Raw genomic sequence first — 26,891 nt, forward strand, 5'->3', positions numbered from 1 at the left:
AGCAATCCAGGGTCCAGTAGTGGATATAGCAGGTAGGGATCAAACAGAAGCATAGTCAGTAAACAAGACAAAGGCTGGTAACAAGTAGTTGCAGGTTGGGACCAAGCAGAAATGTAGTCGAGGAACAAGACAAAGGTCAATAACGAGTGATAGCATAGATACAAATGGCAGCAGGATTGACAAGAGTGACATATTGGCCGGAGAGCACAATAATCTGGCAAACAGGAAGTGTAAAGGCATGGCTTAAATAGGAAGTTATGGGGAGGAGCAAAGTGTTCAAGGTACAAGAGCAACAAGGTACAAGGCAAGATTGTCTAACAGATCAGAGAGGTACCAGTCAAGCAGCTCAGGTGGCTCAGCAAGAAAAGTTAGCTGTTATTTAAAATTTTATTGTATATTGTCAGATGCCCCCCCAGTGTCAGTTTTGCTGCAATACTCTCATGTGAGGGTATTCGAACATACAGACGCTGGTGGAAGACCATTGGACGCGGAAACCTTCCCGTGGACATGGCAGATCTGTTGCTCTTTTAGGGATGTTAGATTATGCATTCATCAAGAGCTTGGCCACCTCATGGCGACTGCATTAATGACTGCATTAATGACTCCGAGCATACATGTCTGCGTACATGGGAACTATAGCATAACCATATGAAAATTATGGCTCACTGAGCCATGGTTTTCTATGGTTCGCATCACTGGTAACAGTGGGAGTGTGCACACGGTCGTGTTCAAAGCCATGTGCTTGCCACATGGTTTTGCACACCACCATCTGCACACATCACTACTGCATTTCTATTTTGAATGTATACATGTCTTTATTTGGTCATGTCCTTATGTGTTCATTTCCTGTGAGGTCACAAGCTTTGTAAGAGGTGTTTGGCTGTTGGAAGCCCAACCCTCGAATTTTGAGACTTCCTGTTATGCTAATAAAGGGGCTCACTCGCAGCTGAGGGCAGGCTTGCTGGCAGAGCGATGTGGGAGCTGGAAACGTAAGCATGTGTTGTGGCTGTTTGTGGGGAAGGGGCACACACCAGAGGATGGGCTACGGCAGAGGGAAGACATATGATCAAAAGGTGAGATGCATTTATATCATTAGACGAAATTGTAATTATTATTAGAAACAGGAGATTTGGCTGTGTGCTCTGTGTGCAGCCAAATTTCCATTTCAGTTACTGCCAGGCATCCCTGGCACAACCTATAACTGTAACCTATATAATAACTTGAATACTTTTTTCATTTTATCTGACTTTTCTTTTTTACTACTCAATAACCATAACTTCATGGAGGGTGATGATACCTGACTGTTGTAGAAAAGTCGATCTTTCTGTCCAGTTCAACAAGAGCCAAATCAAAATCAAAGGATTTCGGAACATTCTTGTTTTTCTTACTGTCCGGGGCATATTTTGGATGGCGATAGATATCTTTCACTTTGCGTGATAGACCTCCTGCGGTGAGGTAACAAGGGGTACAGCATAAGTATATGGTTTGTCTTATACCATGTCCAAGATACAAGCATTAATTTCCAGTTGTATCAATCACAAATCTAAAAGCTTCCACTTTCTTGAAAATGTCTTCTTCAAACATTAGGAAGAAGAAGAGGACGGACCACTAATTGGTCCTAATTTTGTAATTTTTTTGTAATTTTTCACCATGTACCTGGCATTTACAGTCTAACTCAAATCACTAATTGTTTTTAATTTTGGATAGAGTGAGGGTTAAGGTATAACTTCTGCTAACTTTTATTTCTGCCTTTTACCCCACTAGTAATACTTCCCTCACTTCCTGTCCCTGTGATGCCCATACAGGAAATAGGGTGGGGGCAAGGTCACCAGAACAGAAAGGCATAGACAGCAATAAAACACATTGTTAGACATTATAAACCTTCACTGCTGTATCAAAATATTGCAAAAAACTGTAGCTGGGCTTTAAACAATTAATACAAATGCTACAGCACCCTCCTATGTTCTCCTTCTTGCTGGTTATAAGTGGATGAGCTGCATGTCACTTGTTCTATTGGGGTTTGGAACATACCAGTGTCAGACCCTCAGCTATTCTGAGAATCTGGTCCTTTCATGTGTTTTATGTACCTTGAAAAGAATATCTAGCCAAAAGGTTTTATTTTTTCTGTATGATTTGATGAGCTGCATGTTACTTCTTCTATTAGCGTTTGGAACATACCTATGACAGACCTTCAGCTGTTTTGAGACTCTGTTCCTTTCATGGGTTTTATATATTTTGAAGTGAGTATCCAGACCATGTTTTATTTTTTTTGTTAAAGATAGAGTAGTGATTTTGGGGAGATATACTCCCATTATCCTAACATTCAGGCAGAAATTCATACAATCATAGTTGCATGGTTAATCACATTGAAAAAATAACACAAGTCTAGTTCAACTAATTGGAAAAAAATTTAAAAAAAATTGAAAACCTCCATATACAGAACCCTATAGCAACATTTGATCCACGGGAAGACAAAAAAAACATTAAAGCAAGGTCAAATTCCTCCCCTAAGGAAATCGGAATTCCCCCGCTCTATTTGAAACACCAAAAAATTATGCTCTTGAGCTTAGTTGTAGTCATTCTATGTTAAGATTTTATCAGTACCACACTTGCAAAGGCATCCAAAGGGGTTGATTTAATAAAGGCAAATAGACTGTGCAGTCTGCAAGAGTAGTTGCTCCAGAGCTTAGTACTGTAAATGAGCAGAAGCTCTGTGGACTTCCATCGTCCAGTCATGTGTAAGCAAAAATGCAGTTCATTTTTATTTTCCTTGCACGTGAATGGGTATTCTTTGAAAAGTGAAGCTTTAACTCATTTACTAAGCTCTAGAGCAGGGTCACTTGCAGAGTGCAACTGCACTTTGCAAAGGGCACAGTCTTTCCAGCCTTCTCCTGTAAAAGCACACAAACCATTAGTTGCATACGGTGGTCAATTGCGTGGATACAGAGCTCCTTGTGGACCTGCTACCCCTGCTCTTCCCATATCAACTAATAATGCTTTTATAAATGATGTGTCCATCTCCACTTGTTTCCTGTATGGAACTTTACTGCTCTCTTCTGTGGCTTATCAATTTAAGGGGTGCCCAATCCCGCCTTCCCCAAGCACCCCACACATGGTTTCTTGCAAGCCAAAGTATGTTGGGCCCTGCCGTGTGGACGGCCAGAGCATTTTGAAAAGGATCCCGGATATTTTTGAACTTTCTGGTTTCAAACCTTGTCTTCCATCTGCTGGAGACAATGCAGTGCTCCTGAAGAAAAAAAAGACACATATGGTCGAAATGTGTTGAGGCATCTCCCAGGGCAAGATCAATACGGTATACAAGTATACCTGCCTGTACTATTGTTGTTATGGCCTATAGGCCGGACGGAGGATGTTTGTAACCAGAGCTTTAAAAATCTTTGTGTGATTTAAACATTTTTACAATAAAATATACCCTTTTATATTGATATTTTCTTGATATTTTCTTTTCTGCTAAAATTTGTGATATATTTTTTGGGGTGTGCAGCATCTATATTTCCTCATGTGTGTCCCTAGGTTGCAAGTGCACAGTCTATTTGCATTTAGTGCACAGTCTATTTGCATTTAGTAATTCAACCCCTAAGTGTCTTTGCACACATGTGCCAATGTACATCTTTGCCAACACACCATGGATCAGCAAGTACTGTCCAGAATTTTATTGCAGCATGATCACATCACAATGAACAGAGTGCAATGTTTCAGATCCGCGTAGCACCCCTTCGTTAGGCATGTGACTAATGCATCCTGCGCAGCTCCAAAACATTGCACTCTGTCCATTGTCATGTTATCATGCTACAATAAAACTTCTGGACAGTACTTGCTGATCCATGGTATTCTGGCAAAGATGTACATTGACCTGTGATGTTTCCAGTCTCCAGCTGGTTGTTGCTGCAGCACCCACTACAACTGGGCCTAATCCAGGAACGTGTGCAATGTGAACATTGACATTATTTGCACATCTGTGCAACTGAGACTTCAGTTTTTATGTATATATTCGAACTGGTTAAAAATAGGTCCCTCTTGCTATTAGTCGGTTTCCTATATTCTTTATAGTGATTTGCCTATCCCATACACAAATTGTTACTATATAAATGAAAGAAATGTTTGATTCTCTTTTTTTTCTTTGCCCAATTGTTAACTTCACTGGAAGATCCCAATAAAAATGTTTTTTTTTTTTCTGTAGAAAGAATTGTGGTTTGTCACTGGGGTCATTTACTTGACTGTAGCTCTTACCCATTTGCACAGTGACATAGTGAGCAGGATCATCTATGTGGAAGCAGTGAGCTGCAGTCAGGATGAAGTTTTTGGTTATAATGGATCCTTTACAATTCTCCACCTGTTCTGGGCGCTGGAAGAACAAGAACAAGAAATATTTATCTGTGGCACCAACTAACCATTAATGAAGCTGATGCAAATTCCTGAACCTAAAGAGCAGTGGTCTCCAAACTGCGGCCCTTTACTTGCCTTTATCCGGCCCTTGGGGCACTATTATTCTCATTGATACAAGGTACTATTCCTCCCAGTGGACCACAATTATGAAGCACCATTCTTTCCTCTGACATCAACAGAGGGACATTATTCCACCCCCTGACACCAATGATGGGGTCCTATTTCATACACTGGTACCAATGATGGGCATACTTTCTTCCACTGATAGAAATGCTGGAAAATTATTCCTCCCACCGACACCAACGATGTTGCACTATTCCTCCCATCGACACCAATGATGTTGCACTATTCCTCCCATCGACACCAACGATGTTGCGCTAATCCTCCCACCGACACCAACAATGTTTCACTATTCCTTCCACTGACGCCAATGATGGGGCATTATTCCTCCCACCAACACCAACAATGGGGCACTATTCCTTTCACTCACACCAATGGTGGGGCACTATTCCTCCCACTGACACCCCTGACAGGGCACTATTACTCCCACTAATACCAATGATGGGGCCCTATTCCTCCTCTTACAGATCATTTGTAGGAGGAGGAATAGGACGTAAAAAAATTAAACAGATCATATTTATGTAGCACCCTCCTAGCTAGGTGCTAGGATTAGATAAGTTAGTATTAGTTGTGTTTTTGATAGGTAAATTTAGTTGCCACACTGCATTTATTTGGTAGGCAAAAGCATATTCTTCTCACTGTATCCAGTTAAGCTGTAGTCTGCTAGTAAGGTCTGCTCAGTGTGTTCAGCTGTTTCCAGCCTGGCCTATAGCTTCGTCTGCATCCAGGAAATGTGAGAAGTTTCTGGATAATTGGTGTGAAGCTATGCAGATGGCTGCATGAATATTGATACAGCCCTGGCTTATCCCAGAAAGGCAGGCTCTGGTGGCATGCTGAGTAACTGTATGTATTCAGTGAAAACACTGAGCTCTGGGTCTTTTCCCAGAGTGAATTAGTCCAGCCTGGGGGGGCACGCTGCCCTCCCAGGCAGAAGCTACTGTTGGTGATAACTCAGGTGGGCAACCCGAGGGACTTGAATGCTGAGACCCAGAAGCTAAAAGGGTGCTAATTGAGGGGAGCTGTCTGCTGAAGATCTTTCTGGTATCACGGTAAGGTTTCACTTGGAAGTTGGATGGGGGCTACCAGCTGTCCTTGGGCCTTTTGAGCACAAACACTGAGAGATATTGGGTACCTTTGTGCTTTACCCCACTGGTACTTCAAAGTCAGCTGTGGGTCTATTTAAAGGGTACACCGGCTGGTGTCCTGAAGGGGTTTGTCCACCTAAGCTCCTACTTAAAGGGACTAGTAGTTAGAATGCTCTAATTACTACTACCAAGCTGAAGTCCTGAGTTGTACATAGTTCTTATTCTTGGAGTATCCCATCACTACCCTCAACTCCATCCAAGTTCTCCAAAAATAAAAACCACAAAAACATCCCCTTGACTGTTTTTTGAAGAAATGTGAGAATGAGCCTATGTGCCTGGCTGCGGGGCAAAGTCTGCAGCAAAGACCTGGACAGTAATCCTGCAACTCCTATGGAAGTAGCACTAGAGTTATCAAAGCACACCTCAAAGCAGTACAGAAACATGAACACCACATATTTATAACATTAGGACTATGTGCACATATATCATAGCGTTGCAGTGGTACAGTTTAAACAAATCCTAAAATGTGATGGCTGAACACAACTAAGACACAATTGCTGCTCCTATCTGAAGATACTGAACTTCACTTACTACATAATGCGTGTTAGTGGCTACCCAGTAATTTTTGGCTGTGCCAGCCAGGGACTTATTGCCTATGGCTAACTAAAGCTGCTTGTCTGCACATACCTAACTCTGCTTGCCTGTGCCTACCACAGTGTCTACAGGTAGTGAATGCTGCTTGCCCTCTTAAAAGGTTAGTGGTTACTACTTACAGTAATTATAACTTTAGCAATCCACGGATATTTCTCTTGTACTTCATTGGAGTGGTACTTGGAGATTCCACACATTTCAAACGCATCTGTCTCATCTGGAAATATAGGGAAGAGAATAAATGGCATACAGAGGTCAGTGGCAACTGGTGCTCAAAATGTTTTGGGGGGCGCAATCAAACTGAAAAATTCTGGAAAATACTGGAAAAAAATCATCAATTGCAGCCTCACTGTGTCATTAATTGCAGCCACTGTGCCCATAAAATGCAGCCACTGTGTCTCATAAAATGCAGCCACTGTGCCCCATAAAATGCAGCCATTATGCTCCATAAAATGCAGCCACTGTACCTCATCATATGCAGCCACTGTGCCCATCATATGCAGCCACTCTGCCGATCATATGCAGCCTGTGCCCATCATATGCAGCCTGTGCCATCATATACAGCCTGTGCCCATCATATGCAGCCTCTGTGCCCATCATTTGAAGCCTATGCCCATCATATGCAGCATCTGTGCCCATCATATGCAGCCAGTCCCATTATACAGCCTCTGTGCCCATGATATGCAGCCTGTGTCCATCATATGCAGCCTCTGTGCCCATCATATGCAGCCTGTGCCCATCATTTGCAGCCTCTGTGCCCATCATATGCAGCCTATGCCCATCATATGCAGCATCTGTGCCCATCATATGCAGCATCTGTGCCCATCATACAGCCTCTGTGCCCATGATATGCAGCCTGTGTCCATCATATGCAGCCTCTGTGCCCATCATATGCAGCCTGTGCCCATCATTTGCAGCCTCTGTGCCCATCATATACAGCGCCTGTGCCCATCATATGCAGCGCCTGTGCCCATCATATGCAGCCTGTGCCCATCATATGCAGCCTGTGCCCATCATATGCAGCCTCTGTGCCCATCATATGTAGCCTCTGTGCCAACCATATGCAGCCTGTGCCCATCATATGCAGCCTCTGTGACCCCCCCTGCTCGCCGTCTGACCAGCACACACTTACCCCATCCTGGTGGCGGGTCAGGCAGCGGGTGACGGCGGCGAGCTCCTGTGTCCTCTATGGTTCTCTGTCCTCCCATGTGTCTCTACTTTCGTTACGTTTGGCTGAAGGCACAGGCGCCCTGATTGGATGCCTATCAGGTGATGGGTATTAGATCCGTGCCTCCTGATTGGCTGAGAGGCGGTTCAATGTTAGAAAACAAAATATTAATTTGCTTTGCTAACACACCTGGGTGGACTGCGAGCGCAATTCTTTGCGCTCTGAGTCCACCTTTTTTGAAGCCTATTAGAGACTATGGCTCTAATCAGGTGCTTCAAAGAAACTGCCCCGCCGCTGGAATTCAGATGCCCGTCGTCCAAAAAGGGGGCCGGATGCCTGAACAGGGGTGGCTACAGCAGCCATGGATAGATTCATGCAATGCATGAATCACCCCATTCTACACAGAGGGGGGTGGCGTGACAGAGAGGGCGACGCCCTTACTCCCTTAATGGGCGCACCGCCACTGACACGGGTGGATTTACTAAAGGCAAATGGACTTTGCACTTGCACTCATTTTCCCTAGAGCTTAGTAAATGCTGATTTACAGAATATCATCCAATGATGTGCAAGCAAAAACAGTTTTTTTTTTTTCATTGCATCTGATTGGGTATGCTTTACAAAGTGAAGTCTTTGGAGGTTTAGGTAGATATTAAAAGCTTTATGAACAATAGGACCAATTTGGTCTGATTGCTGGTGTGCTTGAGGAGTGCTCCTTAAATAGGCCCCCCTTGGCTGGCATAGAGTAGCCTCACCATAGGTTGCTGTGTTGGTGATACACAATGCACAAATGCACAAGATCAGATGCATCCTGAAACAGAATCCTTCACCAAACTTGGAGAGTATTCCTGACCCTCCCTAAACTGTTCCTACTCATTGGAAATTTTCCTCGCTCTTGTACTTACAGTACTTCCCTAGCCAATGGAGTGGACCCAGCAGGTATTACGGTAATTATAGCTTCCCTGAGTCTAATATGGCTGCTCAAATCTCTGAAAGAACTCAGTGTCCAATCAGACACTGGCTCCCCATTAGATAGCTGCCAGAAGCCCAGTACAGAGGACTGTCCTCTATGTTCTCTAACGTCAGTGGTAAGCAGAGATCACATGTTCTTCTGGCACTAATCAGGAAGTGAGTGGGCGGTTCATGCACAGTGTTTATTGGTCTTCGGTGGTCACATTCAATTTAGTGTATTACTGTAGCTCTTTCCAAACACAGATAATCTGCTATGTGATAACTTATCTTAATTGAAAATTATCATCTATTCTAATTAATGCAAATTGTTTTTAAACATTTTTTTAGGATATCATAGATTTTAGTGTTGTTTTTTTGCCTGCTGTATGCAACAAAGAACAACTCACCTATTATGTCATCAAAGGCCTTCTTCAAGTCATCTATACTCTCCATCTTGAAGACGTGTTTCTGTGAATCCTTTTTTGACGCAATATCATTGAGTTCCTCAAGACTGACTTCATCACCCAGGCCAAACACATAGATATCTGTGAACATGAGTAAAAACTCATTACTTGATCAGGATCATCAACATTTGTACATTTATTTGTGTTGCAGCAGAACTAAACCCATCAATTTAAGGCCCCTTTCACACTGGGGCGGGAGGTGCGTCGGCGGTAAAGCGACGCTATTTTTAGCGGCGCTTTACCGTCGTTTTAGCGGTGGTATTCGGCCGCTAGTGGGACTGTTTTACCCCCCGCTAGCGGCCAAGAAAGGGTTCAAAACCACTGCAAAGCGCTTCTGCAGAGGCGCTTTGCCAGCGGTATAGCTGCGGTGCCCCATTGATTTCAATGGGCAGGAGCGTTGAAGGATCGGTATACACACCGCTCTTTCACCGCTCCAAAGATGCTGCTAGCAGGACTTTTTTTCCCGTCCTGCCAGTGCACCGCTCCAGTGTGAAAGCCCTCGGGGCTTTCAGGGCGCTTTGCGGGCGCTATTTTTAGCGCTGTAGCGCCTGCAAAGCGCCCCAGTGTGAAAGGGGTCTAACGGTTTCAAAAAATCTGTTACATTCCCAGCATGCCAGGAATGGTAACTGTCACATTTGCTTGTGCTTTTACCCAAACTGTCAAACCATCAAATGGCTGAAGCAGTGGTGTAACCAAAACCTTCAGGGCCCTAGTGCAAGAAACCATGAAGGGCCCCCTGACCCCAAATGCCAGAGCCCTGACATTTGTGACCCTGGTAGTTCCGCCACTGGTGTCAGTAGTTTTTTTCATTTTTGTTATTTAATTTTTTTTATTATTTTTTTACCTTTTTTTCTTTTAAAATATTTTTTTTTAGTTATGCTTTACAATGTTTTAGGAGCCCCATTGGGGGGCTTTGGTGAGATATCAGGGGTTTAAACAGATCTCTGATGTTCCACCTTTGAGATAGAGAAAAGAGATTGAGGACACAGCCCTCCTCTCCTATCCACAGGCATTTAGCTCCTCCTATCTAGGCATACAGGGGGCCCTCTGCAGCATGGAGCCGGGTCTCAATTGCAACCCCTGTAGGTACACTTCTGGGCTAAAGTCAAAACCGATCACATGTACAGCACCATGGCAGTTGCAGATCAGAGGCTAAGGTGGCAGGCTTCTTGGCAGAATAGGATAGTAGGATTCAGTTCCACTTGAACTGATGGCCTTCTACAGCAGTGGTCATCAACCCTGTCCTCAGGGCCCACCAACAGGCCAGGTTTGCAAGATAACTAAAATACATCACAGGTGATATCATTTGCTGCTCAGCAATTGCAGTATTCTAGTCTGCATCTCCCAAAGGTAATACTTAAAGTGGTTGTATAGTCATTTTTTTTACTTTTACCTACAGGTAAGCCTATAATAAGGCTTACCTGTAGGTAAAAAAAATATCTCCTAAACCTTTACGGTTTAGGAGATATTCCCCTTGCTATGAGCCGCTGACTGCAGCGGCGCATGCGCACAGGGGATTCTCGGCTGAAGGCCGGCAACTGCCGGACCTGGCCGAGTAAGAAATCTCCCGCGCGCATGCACGGGAGTGACGACATCGCGGTTTAGCCACTCACAGCGCTGGAACCGCGATACCCGGAAGACACGCCGAGGCAACATGACAGCTCCCTTGGCGTGGACCAGGTAAGATACCGACGCCTCGTTCTAAGGTAAGTATTTCATAATGAGCTAGTATGCGGTGGGCCCTGAGTAGTGGGCCCTGAGGACTGGAGTTGATGACCACTGTTCTACAGGGTTTGGGTATTTAAGGACCCATTAATACCTTAATGTGGTAGAAAAGCAGAGCATGTTACATGTGTTGCCATTCATTTTAAATGGCACTCCAATACACTAAGGCAACGCACATGCGTTGCAGTGCACTGCAACCCTGCTCATTGAAATAACGAGTGTTAATGCACTCCAGGAAATGTAAATGGGACATAAAATATAAAGACTTTTAGGTAAAACAATCTCATATTTAGGATTCTAAAATTGATCAGTAAGACCACATCTGGTGTTTTTCCTACTAGTTTTTCTAAAATCAGTGCGGTGTCATCCAGATTGCAATAACTGGGCTCTTTTCCTTCTGCCTTGCTGAAGAAAGCCCGGAGCAAAGAAATAAAAATAATAAGCGAAGGGCAGGCATGACAGAGTTAACAGTGGAACATAGTTTGAGGGATGTTTATGTTAGAATAATTGGGATTGGTTGGTTATTAGGAAGGGGTGGAGAAAAAATTAACTGAGCAGGGGGTAAGGTCCTTTCCCAGCTCAGTTGGTCTGGAAGAAAGAGCTTGCAGCATGGCTGCTGTGGAATCCCTATTTGCAAGATTGAAGGCCGAGGCGGCGTCCAGGGGACCTGGATGGCTTGAGAGCAGACTGGCTGCGGCGCTGGGTGATAGTGCCCCAGCGCCCATTTCAGCGGTGGGTGAGTCGGTGCGAGCGCGGCGGTCCAGGCTCCCTGGCGCGTTTCTCTCCGGATCCCCCTCTACCCCTCCCTCCCAGGGTGCAGAGTCAGAAGCTCCGTGCGGGTCGGCCGGTTTCTGGGCCCCCCACGAAGCGCACGGTGGCACAGGAAGGGGGGGGGTTCGCTCCCAGCCAGATCCCTCTATCCCCCTCCCTCCCAGAGAGCAGAGACAGCAGGTTCGGGCAGGGAGGCCGGTTTCAGGGCCTCCTGCGAAGCACCCAGCAGCGCATGAGGTGGGGAGAAGGGGGGGCAGAGGCCATCAGTCCATGGAGTATCCAGGAGTAGCGCCAGCAGTTCCAAGGCGGATGCTGGGCCTAGCGAAGATGAAGCAGGGAGCCAGGCCCCGGGCGTTTTCACAGCAGGGGCGGGGCTTCAGCGTGGGAGGATGGCGGCAACGGCACCCCAAATATGGGGCTGGGGGGCACGTAAGAGGGGATGGAGAGAGGACAGAAGCGGGCAGTGGCCTGGTGCTGCACTGTGGGATGGCTGTCATTGGGCCCAAGAAAGCGACCCACAAATCGGTGGGTGGATCCGGCGCTCGGAGGAGGAGCTGGTAGGACCGCGGATCCCCGGCATCCAGTGAGGCGTCTGCTGGAGGGCTGTCGGCCACTGAGGCGGAGAGGGGAGAAGACCGGTCAGAGGGAGAGCTGTCGCAGTCGGACGATGATGGGCAGCAGGGACTTCATGCTGCGGTGGAGTCGGGACCTTCGGCTGGTGGGACCCTTCCCAGGCATCTCGGTAAGTCCATGTTTATTCCTTCACGTGTTGTTGGTAATCTTGTGGGGGAGGGGGGCGAGATTAGCAGTGGGGGTCAGGGAGCAGCGGGGCAGTCGGGCGGTTGGCTGCGCTACGGTGGAATCAGGGTTGCAGGAATTCTTAGCAGGTTTGAAGGATTTAGTAAAAAATTTGAGCCGGGGCCAAGTGGGATTCAGTCTCCTGTGGCGGTGTGGGTGGATCCTGGGGTTGGGGGGGGGCAAGGGCCGGGTTGTCAACGGGCTCGGGGACTCCCCCAGTGCCTGATATGGAACAAGTGGCGCCCGCAACGGAGGTCGCTGGGGTGGCAGTGCAGGAGGTGGTGCCTAAGCCGCCGGGGGGGGGGGGGGCAGGGGAAGGGGCGAAAAAAAAAAACAAGATTTGTTGAGACTGGCAGATGCAGAAAAATGTGAGGTTTAGGTGTGTTTTGAGGGGCCCCTCGGAGCGCACCTTAAAACCTAAAGTTCGAGAAAAAATTTGGAAAGGGGAATACGTGGAGATTTTTGCGCTCCTACCTCTGGAAAAATTTAACTTAGATAGGGTTAAGCCGGAGGATAACAAGAAGGAGGACAAGGAGAAAAGGAGGTATAGGCTTATCCCCAGGACTTTTGCGAATTGGCTGCAGGCCTTTGCAATAATGGCAAGTGTTATTGGGGAAAAGAACCCAGAGCACTGATCGTCATTGTTTGGCTATTTGGACGCCATAGGTGAGGCATTCAGAGTTTATGGGGGAACAGCTTGGCTGCAGTATGACGAGCAGTTTAGGCAGCGGAGGGCTATACGCCCGTCCTTGAGGTGGGATCATAAGGACATCAGCTTATGGCTAGGCCGATGGGTCCGTTTTTTCAAGGAGGGGGCCGGTGGATCATCCAACTCCGGACAATCGGCCACAAGAAAAAAAAGGGGTTTGTTGGCAGTTTAATGAGGGTTCCTGTAGATTTGGGGGGTCGTGCAAGTACAAACACGAAGGTTCAGGTCGTGGAGGGGGACACACGGTGTCCCGGTGTTTTAAACAAGGAAAGGGCCGTACCGGCGACCCTGGGGAAAAAGGGGAGAACGCCGGTGAAAGTGGAAAAGATGCAACCTTTCCTAAATAGATACCCAGACAGGGAGGCAGCGCGGTTACTTGGTCAGGGATTTGCGGAGGGTTTTAGAATCCCTTCACGTTTAATGGATACTCCCCCGCTGTCACGCAATTTGCGGTGAACCTTACAACATGCTGACGTGGTTTAGGAGAAACTGCGGAAGGAAATTTTGTTAGGTCGCATGAGTGGGACTTTTCTTTGCCAATATCGGATCTGGTAGTGTTACTGCTAGGCGTTGTGCCGAAGAAAGAGCCTAACAAATTTAGGCTTATTCATCATTTTTCCTACCCTAAAGGGGGTTCGGTGAATGATGCCATCGACCCAGAGGTATGCGTGGTCTCATTTACGTTGTTTGATGCAGCGGTAGTTTGGGTTAGCAGGTATGGGCGGGGGGCACTTATGGCGAAAGCTGACATAGAGTCGGCTTTTCGTTTGCTACCGGTTCACCCGGAGAGTTTTCGTTTGTTGTTGGCAGGAGGAATACTACGTAGATCGCTGTCTACCTATGGGGTGTTCTATATCCTGCGCGTTGTTTGAACAGTTTAGTTCCTTCCTGGAGTGGGTGGTGCGTGACGTCGCGGGAATAAATTCAATCATTCACTATTTGGACGATTTCCTTTGCGTGGGCCCTCAGAAGTCAGAAGTTTGCCCGGTCCTGTTGGCTACGCTGGAACATGTTGCAGATACGTTTGGTATTCCATTGGCCCCAGAAAAGGCCGAAGGTCCACGGACGGTGTTGAGTTTCTTAGGCATCGTGTTAGACTCAGAGAACATGAAGTGCAGGCTGCCGGAAGATAAGCTGACGGCGTTGCAAGCAGAGATTCAGGGAATCATGGGACTTCGCAAAGTACAGCTGCCCACCCTGCAATCTTTATTAGGTAAGTTAAATTTTGCGTGTCGCATTTTGCCCATGGCGAGGGTATTTTGCAGGTGGCTGTCTGCAAGTACGGCAGGGGTTACGTCCCCCAAGCACTATGTACACTTTGTGAAGGCTCATAGAGAAGACCTGAAGGTACGGCACACATTCCTGGCTAATTTTAATGGCAGGGCGTTGTGAATGTCTGGGCCAGTTAGCAATTTCGATCGGGAGCTGTACACAGATGCGGCGGGTTCTGCGGGTTTTGGAGCCTTCAGGTAAGTGGAGTGCAGAGCCTTGGCCTCAGTCGTGGAAGGAGGCAGGTTTAGTAAAGAACATGTTACTGTTGGAATGGTTCCCTGTGGTATTAGCAGTGGAGTTGTGGGGGGGAATCTTTCAGGAATTTGAAAGTTAGATTTCACGGGGACAACCTGGGGGTGGTACAGGTAATGAACAAGGTTTCAGCGGCATCACCGCCGGTGGTAAAGTTGCTCAGACACCTTGTATTGCGCTGTCTGCAGCTGAACTTGTGCATCTATGCTGTGCACCTCCCTGGAGTGGAAAATGTCATTGCTGATGCACTATCTCGCTTTCAGTGGGACGGACTTCGGGAGTTGGTGCCAGGGGCGGAGCAGAACGGGGTCCCTTGTCCCGAGTGGCTGGGGAGGATCGCCTTGGAAGAGTAGCGGGATGGATCAGACAGTCGGTGAGCGAGGCGACGTGGTCAGCTTATAACAGAGTATGGCAGGACTGGGTATCCATGCTGCAACAGGTGGTGGAAGGACATGAGGAACAAGATTTCTGGTTGTTGGTTTTGTATTTTGTTTCCAGGAATCTGGAGGATGGGGTGTCGGTGTCTGGGTTGGAAAAGAAGTTGGCAGGTCTGGCGTTTTGGTTAAAATTTCAAGATTTACCTGACTTTACTAAGGTTTTTTGGGTTGGGCAGGCATTGAAGGGTTACTGGCATTCTAAGCCGGGGAGGGACGCTAGGCGCCCAGTTTCATTCGAGCTATTAGGTAGGATAGTGGCGCAGTTAGACATTACTTGTTCGTCAGGTTATGAGGTAGTTTTGTTTAAGGCGGCGTTAGCCTTGGAGTTTTTCGGGGCATTTCGAATTAGTGAATTAGTCAGCCCCGCTAAAAAGAAAAATGGGGGATCGGGTGTGATGGATGTCAGGTGTGGGGAGGACAGATTGTCCATATTGGTTAAAAAATCTAAAACGGATCAGCGGGGCAAGGGAAAAACGGTGCAGGTTTTTTCACTGCCAGGTTCTCCCTTGTGCCTAGTACAATTGGTGCGGGGGTTTCTTGCCATACGCCCGGGGGGGGGGGGGTGGCCCCCTTTTGGTACATCAGGATGGGTTGTCATTATCACGTTTTCAATTCATTGCAATTTTCAATAAATGTTTGGGGGCACTTGGTTTGGGGGATCAAAAGTTTTCATCCCATTCCTTTAGGATAGGGGTGGCTACGAGTACATTGAAAGATTATATGTGCTGGGGTGTCTAACTGATTTATTGGGGGGTTTGTTTTTTCTTTTCTTTCAGGTCAAACACAGGGCCTGGTCTGGATAGTGGGCCACTCCTATGTGTGTTGGGGGGCGAGGAGAGGTGATGCAAGAAGGGATGGGAGACAGTTGGGTTTTTCAAGACAGGAAGCCTGTCTCCGGTGGTTGGGGGTACCTGGTATGCTATGGGGTAGGACGGTGTCGGAGGTGCGTAAATTTGCACGTATGGATAGGCCTCCTGACGTGTTGGTGTTACACGTTGGCGGCAATGATCTGGGGCTCAGGTCAATGTTAGATTTGGTGCGAGACATCAAATTTGATTTTTGGCAACTTAGGATGGCTTTTCCACACATGTTGATTGTGTGGTCGGACATGGTGGCACGTACTATGTGGAGGTTGGCGAAGTCGGTGGACAAGGTTAACCAGGCCCGTAAGAAGGTTAACAAGGAAGTCAGTGGTTTCGTGGTCAGGAATGGTGGGTTGGCTATCAGGCACATGGAGTTGGAGGTGGATACATGGCGTTACTTGCGGAGAGATGGGGTACACCTGAACGATGTGGGGATTGACCTGTGGGCTTTGGGAATACAGGATGGGATCCAGCGAACATTGAGGGTTTGGCAGGGCACACAAGGGTAAGGCTTTACCCTGGTGTGTGCTGTGGCGTGATGTTGGTCTTTGCGGGTGAAGGATTAAACCCCAGTTATGGTAAAGTTTGGGACCCATCGGTAGTATGAGGCCCGTTGGTGGTATTCCAGCTAACGGAGGTTTTAGCTGGAATTGGTTATTGGGTGCACTGCGGTCAATTGGTTGGTTGTCTCCGAGCTAGCATGTCAGCTGGAGGCTTATTTTAGTTAAGGTACCGCAGTGCCTGATTGGATCGAGTTTAAGATTGGTGGGTTTTTCCCTGCAAAGACCAACGGGAGTATTTAACTGATATGTCAGGTGTTTTTATACAGTTACGTTAAGTTGATATTGAAATTAATTTTATTGGTTATTATTAATAAAGATAATTGGCTGCTACGGCCAATATTTTACTCCAGATGGGTGTGGTCTCAATTATTTGGGGTAAATAGGGATGGGGGTACGTAGCAAGTTTAAAGGGTGTGATATTAAAGGTAAACTAGATACATCTGGTATACAATAGTCAAGGTAAACTACAATGTTGATAGCAATTCTGTAATCATTTACTAGAAATAAACAGCTGTGATTTATTGTAGATATTGAGATGGAAGCAGCTTGACAATGGCATTTAAAGTATATCTAAACCCCAAAACAAATATGTAATATATTACAACTTACCAGTTCTTAGATGTGCTGGCTGCATTCATTTTCTCGTTCCCGTTTTTTTTTTTAACTGGTAATCCTGCCAATAACACACATCCTGTCCCAGGCGACAATGCTCATTCACTGCACTGTATCTATGGAGGAGATCTAGGGTGTTAGGACTACAGGGGGGCCCTCCTCTATCCATTCATCTCCATAACATAAGGGGAGGGTTTTTGTAGCCCACAGAGAAATCCGGGGAAATCACTAAATGATAACATAGCAGAAGAGGCAGGATGTACAGGAAGTTATTAGCTCACTAGATCTCTGGCAGGATTAAAAGGGTTTTTTTTTTTGCACTTAATAAACACTTTTAATGTCAAATAGAACAGACCAAAAGCAAGCAAACAAAAAGAAGTAAGTGACAGCTCTGGGTCTGGGACTGCTGACATTACATCCAATATGGTAGCGCCAAGCAGCAGTCTTAGAACTTTTTAATATCTATACAGAGTAAGATTTACAGTTAAAAATATGCATAAGGCACATACATATAATCTTATGGAATGCTTTTTGTTGAAATTAATGGTCTGGTGACAGGGTCCCTATTTATTAAGTCCTGGGGGTATGGGAGTTAATGGAATTCACCCCAGCTAGGATGCTGCCTACCCAGGTTATCTTCCCGATTATTATCCTTCTTGATGTCCAGAAATTCCTTTATTCTCTTTACTTCTACAACCGGATCTCCACCCATATTATGCTTTCCTGTGTAATAAAAGAAAAAAAATTAGCCATGGTGTCAAGTTAAGAGTATAGTCAATTATGTGTTAATATATAGGCAGACGCTGTCTGTGCTTGTTTGGAAACTGAAGTACTGCCCCAGCTGGGCTTGTACTAAGGTTTCAGCTGTGGTAGTATAAGGCCCCTTTCACACTGAGGTGCTTGAAAACACTGAGCACTAAGAGTTTTTCAGGCGCTTTTGAAGAGCTTTTCAGGAGCTTTTGAAGCACTTTCCATCCATCTCAATAGAGAGGGACGTTTTTTTCACCGCACTGTCACAGTGTGAAAGCATTCATTGATTTTAATGAAAATAGGATTTTGTGAGCTTTTTAGGTGCTTTTTTTAGTGTGAAAGCGCTGAAAAGCGCCTCAGTGTGAAAGGGGTCTAAAAGTAAGTAGAGGAAATTCATCGTTTTTGCATGGAAAAGAGAGAAGCATTGCTTGTGCTTGTAAAGATGGGGAGGGGGGGTGGCCCTTTCACACTGGGGGCGGTTTACAGGCGCTATTGCGCTAATAATAGCGCCTGAAAACCGACCCGAAACAGCCGCTGCTGTCTCTCCAGTGTGAAAGCCCCAAGGGCTTTCACGCTGGATCGGTGCGCTAGCAGGACGGGAAAAAAAGTCCTGCTAGCAGCATCTTCGGAGCGGTGAAGGAGCGGTGTATACACCGCTCCTTCACCACTCCTGCCCATTGAAATCAATGGGACAGCGCGGCAATACCGCCGGCAAAGCGCCTCTGTAGAGGCGCTTTGCAGTGGTTTTGAACCCTTTCTTGGCGAATACACACGGGAAAGCACCGCTTACAATAGCGGCGCTTTACCGCCGACGCCGCCCCCGCCCCCGCCCCAGTGTGAAAGGGGCCTAAGTGCAGGGCTCAGAATAAATCTCAGAATAAAATTATATATATATGTGTATAATATATATATATATATATATATATATATATATATATATATATATATATATATATATATATATACATACATAAAGTGCACATAAATGATCCAGGAAGAAACTCAAACAACATATATGCAGGCAATGCGTATAGACACTAAATATACGTGTATTATAAACCAAAAAACTGATATATTATGTGACAATCAAAATATGAGTGAATGATGTCCAATGAAGTGAAGGAAAAAAAATATTTTAAAAATAAATTATAGTCCTTAGTGTTTGGACAGGTGAACCAAACAATAAATTGTAGATATCAAAACGAGGTTCAAAATAACTGACACTTGAACTGGATAACAATGTGACAAAGGAAAACGTGCCGAAGCTTGATGATAAGTGATCCACCACCAGAGAGTCAAAAGGCTTGCCGGAGCAATTGAACCCAAATGAGTGTACACCCAATGGATCAATCCGGCTTGTAGGGCCACACACCCAGGGGAAACTGTCACAGAGGACACGACTTCTAACCAGAAGACCAACTCCAGCAATGGACCTCAATGGGATAAACAGAGAGCCACATGGATAGTTGCTCCAATAGAACAGATTTATGAAAAGAAAGAAGAAGTAGGCACATAGTGTAATCCCATTTAAATAGGAAGTAATTTATTCAATAAAAAAGGAGGAAATACACTCACATTTTAGTAGATAAAAAAGCGCTTTGGAATAAACCAGTGACTTCAGCAGAGCATTCCGACGCGTTTCATCTTAAAAGACATCAATTGCCTCCCCCTGTTTCTAGAATGTTGGAGAACATTCTGGAAGATAGTGGAAGGAGGCTAGGAGGGGTTCCTTGAATATTTATAGGCCAATCCCCAGGTTGGGGGCCGGGAAGGGAACCAAGGAGCCCATAAATAGACATGAGACATGCCAGCAGGGGAGTCGGGTGGAAGATGGAGAAGCAGTGCTGAGGGGGGCTGTAAGTGGCACTTGAGGAATCCCTTACTGGGGGGGAGGGGGGTTACCTTGGGCTGGAGCTCAGGAGGCTGGCCTAGAAGGATCCCACCACAGTAGGCAGTTGGAGGGGATTCAAGCCGGAGAGGCAGCAGAGAGAGCAAAGAAAGACTGTGAGCAGATCAGCACAGTGTAGGTACAGGACAGGGGAGAGGCTGCCAGCTGTAGCAGGTCTCTCTTGAAGACATCAGTGGGCCAAGTCTTCATCAAACCTTGCACTGGGGAATCTAAATGTACATGTCAGTCAGAAGGACTGGGAAGAGGAAAGCAGCCAGGTGCAGCTGTTGGCAGCCAGGTGGGATAGCGACTTCTGCAAGTAGTGGAACTGGGATCAGTGGCCACAGGGAAGCAGGAGGTGATGTGATGTACAGCTCACTCCTTATGTGTTGCTTTATCAAGGCACTGAGAGTTCCTTCCTGTAATGAGCCATTGCTGAACTGACAATAGACTGCTAGTTTCCCCAGGAGTGAGCCAGCAGAAGTTGGACAAGGAGGAATCAAGTTTGCGCAGGAGGAAGGAATCAAAGGAGTCTGTAAATAGAGAGGAAGTGTGCCTGAATTGTTGTTAGGGTTGGCTGTGATTGCATAGAGCTTGACGGTTGTCTGTGTTTTTATGGAGGTAGAGGGTTGTCTTTGTTTGTATGGTGGTGAAAGACCTGCTGGAGTCAGACTGAATTTTGCTAAAGCAGTCACTATAGTACCCCACAAAAAGTAGAACTATAGGCATTTTTTTTTTTGTTCATCTTGTATAGAGTAAGGGAGGGTTATAACCCCTTGTTAGACTTTTTGAGAAGAAATAAAAAATGTTTTCTTAATTTCTATAATGGAATGAATAAGCCCCATGATGTAAAGGTAAAATAAGGGCATGGTCACTTCAGTTATTTCCAAACTTCTGAGGTTGAATAGGCCTTAAGAACAAGGTCATCCTCCGGCCAGACACATGAGATTTTTTTCAAAACAGAACATCCAGCTTAGAGATCTGTAAATAGGTTGCCTGATAAACTGGGTACATAAAAAGCATATTTTATGGTCTCTAAACAAGATTAATTTGAGAAGCCTTGAAGTAACAATAAAGCTTTGGAAACAGCAAACTCAATTGTTTTTCCCAGGTGAGACAGCCATTGTCAAACAAAGTCTTACAAGAAAACTTTGGGGAATGTTTACCCAGCTAAACACTTCTAAGGATTGTAAATAGACAGAGTTAGTAAATATTGGGTTTGTCTCCTTAGGCCTGCTTCTCACCTATGCATTTTTTAGTGTGTTTTCAGTTTTGCAAAAACACACTACCAGTCCATTTAACATGGTTTCCTATGGATGTAGTTCACATCTGTGCATTTTATGGAAAGGGCCAGGGACTTTTTTTTTCGCCATGGTCGACCAAAGAAGTTGCGTGCATGTGCTCAACATCGTATCCAGAGGTTGTCTTTGGGAAATAGATGTATGAGTGCTGCCAGCATTGCTGCTGAGGTTGAAGGGGTGGGGGGTCAGCCTATCAATGCTCAGACCATACACCGCACACTGCATTAAATTGGTCTGCATGGCTGCCATTCCAGAGGGAAGCCTCCTCTAAAGATGATGCACAAGAAAGCCCGCAGTTTGCTGAAGACAAGCAGACTAAGGACATGGATTACTGGAGCCATGTCCTGTAAGATAAACTTATTTGGTTCAGATGGTGTCAAGCGTGTGTGGCAGCAACCGGGTGAGGAGTACAAAGACAAGTGGGTCTTGCCTACAGTCAAGTATGGTGGTGGGAGTGTCATGGTCTGAGGCTGCATGAGTGCTGCCGGCACTGGGGAGCTTCAGTTCATTGAGGGAACAATGAATGCCAACATGTACTGTGACATACCGAAACAGAGCATGATCCCCTCACTTCGGAGACTGGGCTGCAGGGCAGTATTCCAACATGATAACATCCCCAAACACACCTCCAAGATGACCACTGCCTTGCTAAAGAAGCCAAGGGTAAAGGTGATGGACTGGCCAAGCATGTCTCCAGACCTAAACCCTATTGAGCATCTGTGGGGCATCCTCAAATGGAAGGTGGAGGAGCGTAAGGTCTCTAACATCCACCAGCTCCGTGATGTCATTATGGAGGAGTGGAAGAGAACTCCAGTGGCAACCTGTGAAGCTCTTGTGAACTCCATGCCCAAGAGGGTTAAGGCAGTGCTAGAAAATAATGGTGGCCACACAAAATATTGACACTTTGGGCCCAATTTGGACATTTTCACTTAGGGGTGTACTCACTTTTGTTGCCAGCGGTTTAGGCATTAATGGCTGTGTGTTGAGTTATTTTGAGGGGACAGCAAATTTACACTGTTATACAAGCTGTACACTCACTACTTTACATTGTGATTAAATACCACCAAAAGAAAGCTCTATTTGTGTAAAGAAAATTTTAAAAATTTCACATAGTTACAGTGTAGCATGACCGTGCAATTGTCATTCAAAGTGTGACAGTACTGAAAGCTGAAAAATGGCCTGGGCAGGAAGGGGGTGTAAGTGCCCAGTATTGAGGTGGTTAAGCAAATGCCATCTTGGAAACAGGAGCCATCTTAGGAGTCTCTGGTAATTTTAAACCACTTTAAACCAGCAGCCATTTTGGGAAGGCTAATTATATTGTGTTATTCTACCTTATATTTGTTTATTTGAAAATATTGACAAATTGATTATTATTAACAGTTAGATAACTTATTCCCTCGAGGCAATAACCTTGTAGATTTTTCTGTTGCTTCATTTTTACCTTACAATTTTTGTAATTTTTTCACGCTGTTGATCACTTATTTACCTGCAGTATAGTAACGGTTGAATTAGTGAAATACAGACTTTCTGTTTAACCACTAAGCCACCGCCCACCGTCATATGACGGCTGGACGAGGCTTCTGTTATTCTGGGAGGACGTCATATGACGTCCTCGCCTTCCCGAGCCACTAGGGGGCGCGCACGCGCGCCCGCCGTGTCACTCGGGACCCGGTGCACGTGCCCGGTGGCCGCGATGTCCGCCGGGCACCCGCGATTGCCGGGTAACACAGCAGGAGCGTGGATCTGTGCATGTAAACACAGATCCACGTCCTGTCAGAGAGGAGAGGAGACCGATGGCGTGTCCCTTGTACATAGGGACAGCGATCGGTCACCTCCCCCAGTCAGTCCCCTCCCCCCACAGTTAGAATCACCTCCTTAGGTAATACATTAACCCCTTGAGCGCCCCCTAGTGTTAACCCCTTCCCTGCCAGTCACATTTACACAGTAATCAATGCAATTTTATAGCATTGATCGCTGTATAAATGTGAATGGTCCCAAAAATGTGTCAAAAGTGTCCGATGTGTCCGCCGCAATATCGCAGTCACAATAAAAATTGCAGATCGCCGCCATTACTAGTAAAAAATAAATAAATAATAAAAATGCTATAAATCTATCCCGTATTTTGTAGACGCTATAACTTTTGCGCAAACCAATCAATATACGCTTATCGCAATTTTTTTTTACCAAAAATATGTAGAAGAATACGTATCGGCCTAAACTGAGGAAAAAATTTGTTAAAAAAAAAAAAAAAATTGGATATTTATTATAGCAAAAAGTAAAAAATATTGTGTTTTTTCAAAATTGTTCCTCTTCTTTTGTTTATAGCGCAAGAAATAAAAACCGCAGAGGTGATCAAATACCACCAAAAGAAAGCTCTATTTGTGGGAAAAAAATGATAAAAATTTAATTAAGGTGCAGTGTAACACGACCGCGCAATTGTCATTCAAAGTGCGACAGCGCTGAAAACTGAAAAATGGCTTGGGCAGGAAGGGGGTGTACGTGCCCTGTATTGAGGTGGTTAATCTTCATATATACACGGTTATTGATTCTACAGGGAAGTTTTATAATTTCTGTGTCATTTAAAAAGTACAACACTCCCATTAACGAGTGTTTCAATTGGTTTTCAATATGTTGTGTAACATCTATTTCTGTCAACCAATATATATATATATATAACTATTATGTATGAATACATGTCTGGTGAATAAATCTCCTACAGTATTTTAAGTCTGTGTTCATATTGCTTGATCTTGTATCTTAAAAATGTAGCCCCCTGTTCCTAAAAATGGGGCTATAGTGTAATTTTTTTTTTTTTTGGCTGAGCTGTAAACAGCTCAGATTTGATTGTATAGTTTATTTGGTTCTGTTCTAAACTTAACTGTGTTGTGCATTTCTCACTGTTGCCAGTAGGTGTCACTGGTACCACAGACCAGTATGAGAATTACAACTAGGTTGAGCTATGTAATGATTATTCTTTTTCCAGAACAGCCCAGTAGGAGGTTCCTGCCGCTGTGCATTCTGGGAAGGGGGTATTTATTAGGCAGAGCCATATGCTCTTGCGTCATTCATTACCTCAGGGCCCTCCTGGCCCGGGGATGTTTTGCTACAAGTTCTGTAAGTAGGCCCAGAAGCCTGTCTGGGGCCTACTAATCCTGTGGTGGTCCTTAGGCTGTCTTGCTTGTGTGGAAAAAGCCGAGCCAAGCTGAGAAGATCCAGGGGAGGACCCTTGCTGGAGAGAGCCAGGATGAAGGCTCGTCTCTCAGGAGGGCCTGATAACTCGTTTCGAGTATGCACCCATACCTTAAACTACTCTTATGCCCCGTACACATGATCGGACATTGATCGGACATTCCGACAACAAAATCCATGGATTTTTTCCGACGGATGTTGGCTTAAACTTGTCTTGTATACACACGGTCACACAAAGTTGGTCGGAAATTCCAAACGTCAAGAATGCGGTGACGTACAACATGTACGACGAGCCGAGAAAAATGAAGTTCAATAGCCAGTGCTGCTCTTCTGCTTGATTCGGAGCATGCGTGGCACTTTGTGCATCGGAATTGTGTACACACGATCGGATTTTGCGCAAACGGATTTTGTTGTCGGAAAATTTGAGAACCAGATCTCAAATTTTGTGTGACGGAAATTTCCGATGAAAACTGTCCGTTGGAGCCTACACACGGTTGGAATTTCTGAGAACAAGCTCCGATCGCACATTTTACGTCTGAAAGTCCGACCGTGTGTACGGGGCATTACAGTGTTGCTGGATGGCTTAAAGGTACCGACATTGTGAAGCTGAATCCTATTTTACAATCTAAGCTTGGTACCCAGCTCCTGGCCGCTAAGTCTGTGAGAGGGGCTTATCCAAGATGCTACTGGCTGCTAAGTCTGTGAGAGAGGCTTGCCCAGAAATTCTACCCGCTGCTAGGTCTATGTGAGAGGCCTATCCAGGTATTCAAGATCTGCTAAAAGAGAAAGCTGTTTTACTTTTGGATTCAAGGAGTCTGTAAGTGATCTGCAAGTGGTATCTGAAGCCTCCCCAGCCCAGCTCTTCTACTACTTCTTTCAAGTTCCTTATTAAAGAATTGAAAATATATAAAGTGACTGGCACCCAAATTTTGTTCTAACTTCCCATTATAGCCATGGACTCAGCACTGGGGTAAATGTAAGCTTGCCCCCTGCCTCTGAAGGTACCTCTTTGCTCCCAGTTGACCCAGGGGGGGCTACAAAAATATTATCATTTAAAAATTACTCATTCATCATTATCTTGCAGAAAATTATTCTCATAAGCACAACACCCTGTCAGATTTTTTTTCACCATCTGTGTCCCATTACAGAGATGTCCCTTCACTTCCTGTCCCATAGCCAAACAGGAAGTGAGAGGAAATCTTTGTAAATTAAGGGAATTCCTTGGGGACTCGCAGATCACCAGAACCAGTGTCCACATTGGAAGATTTTCCCTCTATTATAGTTCTGGGGACAACACAAAATTTGGGATTTTCTTTTACTTTCACTTTCAATGATAATGGTAAACAGGACAAATAGAGAGGGCGAATCTCCCTAATGGGGACACAGACCGCAATAAAAACTGACAGGGGTTATAATCGCTCTCCATTCTACCCAAAACTAAAAAGAAAGTTTTGCCTTTAGTTATACTTGAATTTACAAGTTAAGGTCTGTTGGCATTGAAGGATTTGTATCTACATGGATAGAACACATCCGGAGGGTATTGATAAATGGCTTGTTTTACAAATGGTCTAAAGTCCCGAGCAGAGTGCCCCAAGGTTTGGTCCTGGGACCAATTCTGTTTATCAGTTTATAAATGATATAGAGGTTGGAATAATAGTTCAATCCCGGTGTTTGCTGATCATACCACACTGTGCAGGGTGATAACTTCACAACTGGATATAGAATCTCTATAAGAAGACCTAAGTAAAATTGAGAAAAAGAAGGGGGCGGGACTTTGAATGAAGCACACAGTCAACGGTGGGGGTGTCAAAGAATGGTATATTTAATATATATCACATAAAAAATGTATAAGTAATAATTAATGTCACAGTATAATTGATCTGTATACATATAGGAACATGATAATGCATGACAGTGGAGAGAAATAGTAACTGCACCACCTGCGGAACTTCCTATTACATTAAAAATTGTTGATGATCAGAATAATATAAAATTGTTCATATGAGTAAAATTAAATATATGATCGGTTTAAACATTGCATGTACAGAAAGCTTGACGCGTTTCCTGGAGTTTTATCCACTCTTCATGAGCAAAAATGTGTATATAACCACCATGTAAAGAAAGCGCAGCATTGAGAGCCAGAAGCTCCCCTAAGGGCATCTTTTCGGGGAGCTGTGGCAGCATGTGGCACAAGCGGGGCCCCCACATGGCAACACCAGGGGAGGACAAATATCAATGAAGTGGTGGTCCCTGAAGGTAATTGCAAGTGTAGCCAAAAGCATCTTGGAGTGCTATCCATAGGGTGAGGGAGAACCAACAGGTTCCTGTTGGTTCTCCCTCACCCTATGATAGCACTCACCACTTTGTATCACGGCTTCCTATGATTCAGCACCAGAAGCCCTCCAAGATGCTTTTGGCTTCACTTGCAATTACCTTCAGGGACCACCACTTCATGGATATTTGTCCTCCCCTGGTGTTGCCATGTGGGGGCTCCGCTTGCGCCACATGCTGCCACAGCTCCCGGAAAAGATGCCCTCAGGGGAGTTTTCAGCTCTCAATGCTGCACTTTCTTTACATGGCAGTTATAATATACACTTGTTTGCTACTAAAGTGTGGATAAAACTCCATGGAACGTGTTGAGCCTTCTGTACATGCAATGTTTAAACCGATCATGTGTTTAATTTTACTCATATGAACAATTGTATATTATGCTGATCATCAACAATTTTTAATGTAATAGGAAGTCCCACAGGTGGTGCAGTTTCTATTTCTCTCCACTGTCATGCATTATCATGTTCCTATATGTATACAGATCAATTATACTGTGACATTAATTATTACTCTGTATGATTTTTTTTATGTGATATATATTAAATACACCATTCTTTGACCCCCACTGTTGACTGGGTGCTTTATTC

The 26,891-nt window shown here is 45.1% G+C and overlaps 1 protein-coding gene across 1 annotated transcript in view; it reads right to left on the minus strand.

Annotated features, from left to right (window-relative positions):
- The window catches only part of LOC141107597 (complement factor B-like), a 126,732-nt gene that overhangs the window by 31,494 nt on the left and 68,347 nt on the right, over nt 1–26,891 (minus strand). Inside the window, exons 9-13 of the mRNA XM_073598447.1 lie at nt 17,473–17,568; nt 8,787–8,924; nt 6,386–6,480; nt 4,252–4,366; nt 1,298–1,445 (exon numbers count right to left, since the gene is read on the minus strand). Of these exons, the coding sequence (XP_073454548.1) occupies nt 1,298–1,445; nt 4,252–4,366; nt 6,386–6,480; nt 8,787–8,924; nt 17,473–17,568 (592 nt within the window). The remainder of the gene's footprint in view (nt 1–1,297; nt 1,446–4,251; nt 4,367–6,385; nt 6,481–8,786; nt 8,925–17,472; nt 17,569–26,891) is intronic.

The sequence above is a fragment of the Aquarana catesbeiana genome, linkage group LG09, assembly GCF_042186555.1.
Source record: "Aquarana catesbeiana isolate 2022-GZ linkage group LG09, ASM4218655v1, whole genome shotgun sequence".
In the NCBI taxonomy this organism is placed as follows: domain Eukaryota; kingdom Metazoa; phylum Chordata; class Amphibia; order Anura; family Ranidae; genus Aquarana; species Aquarana catesbeiana.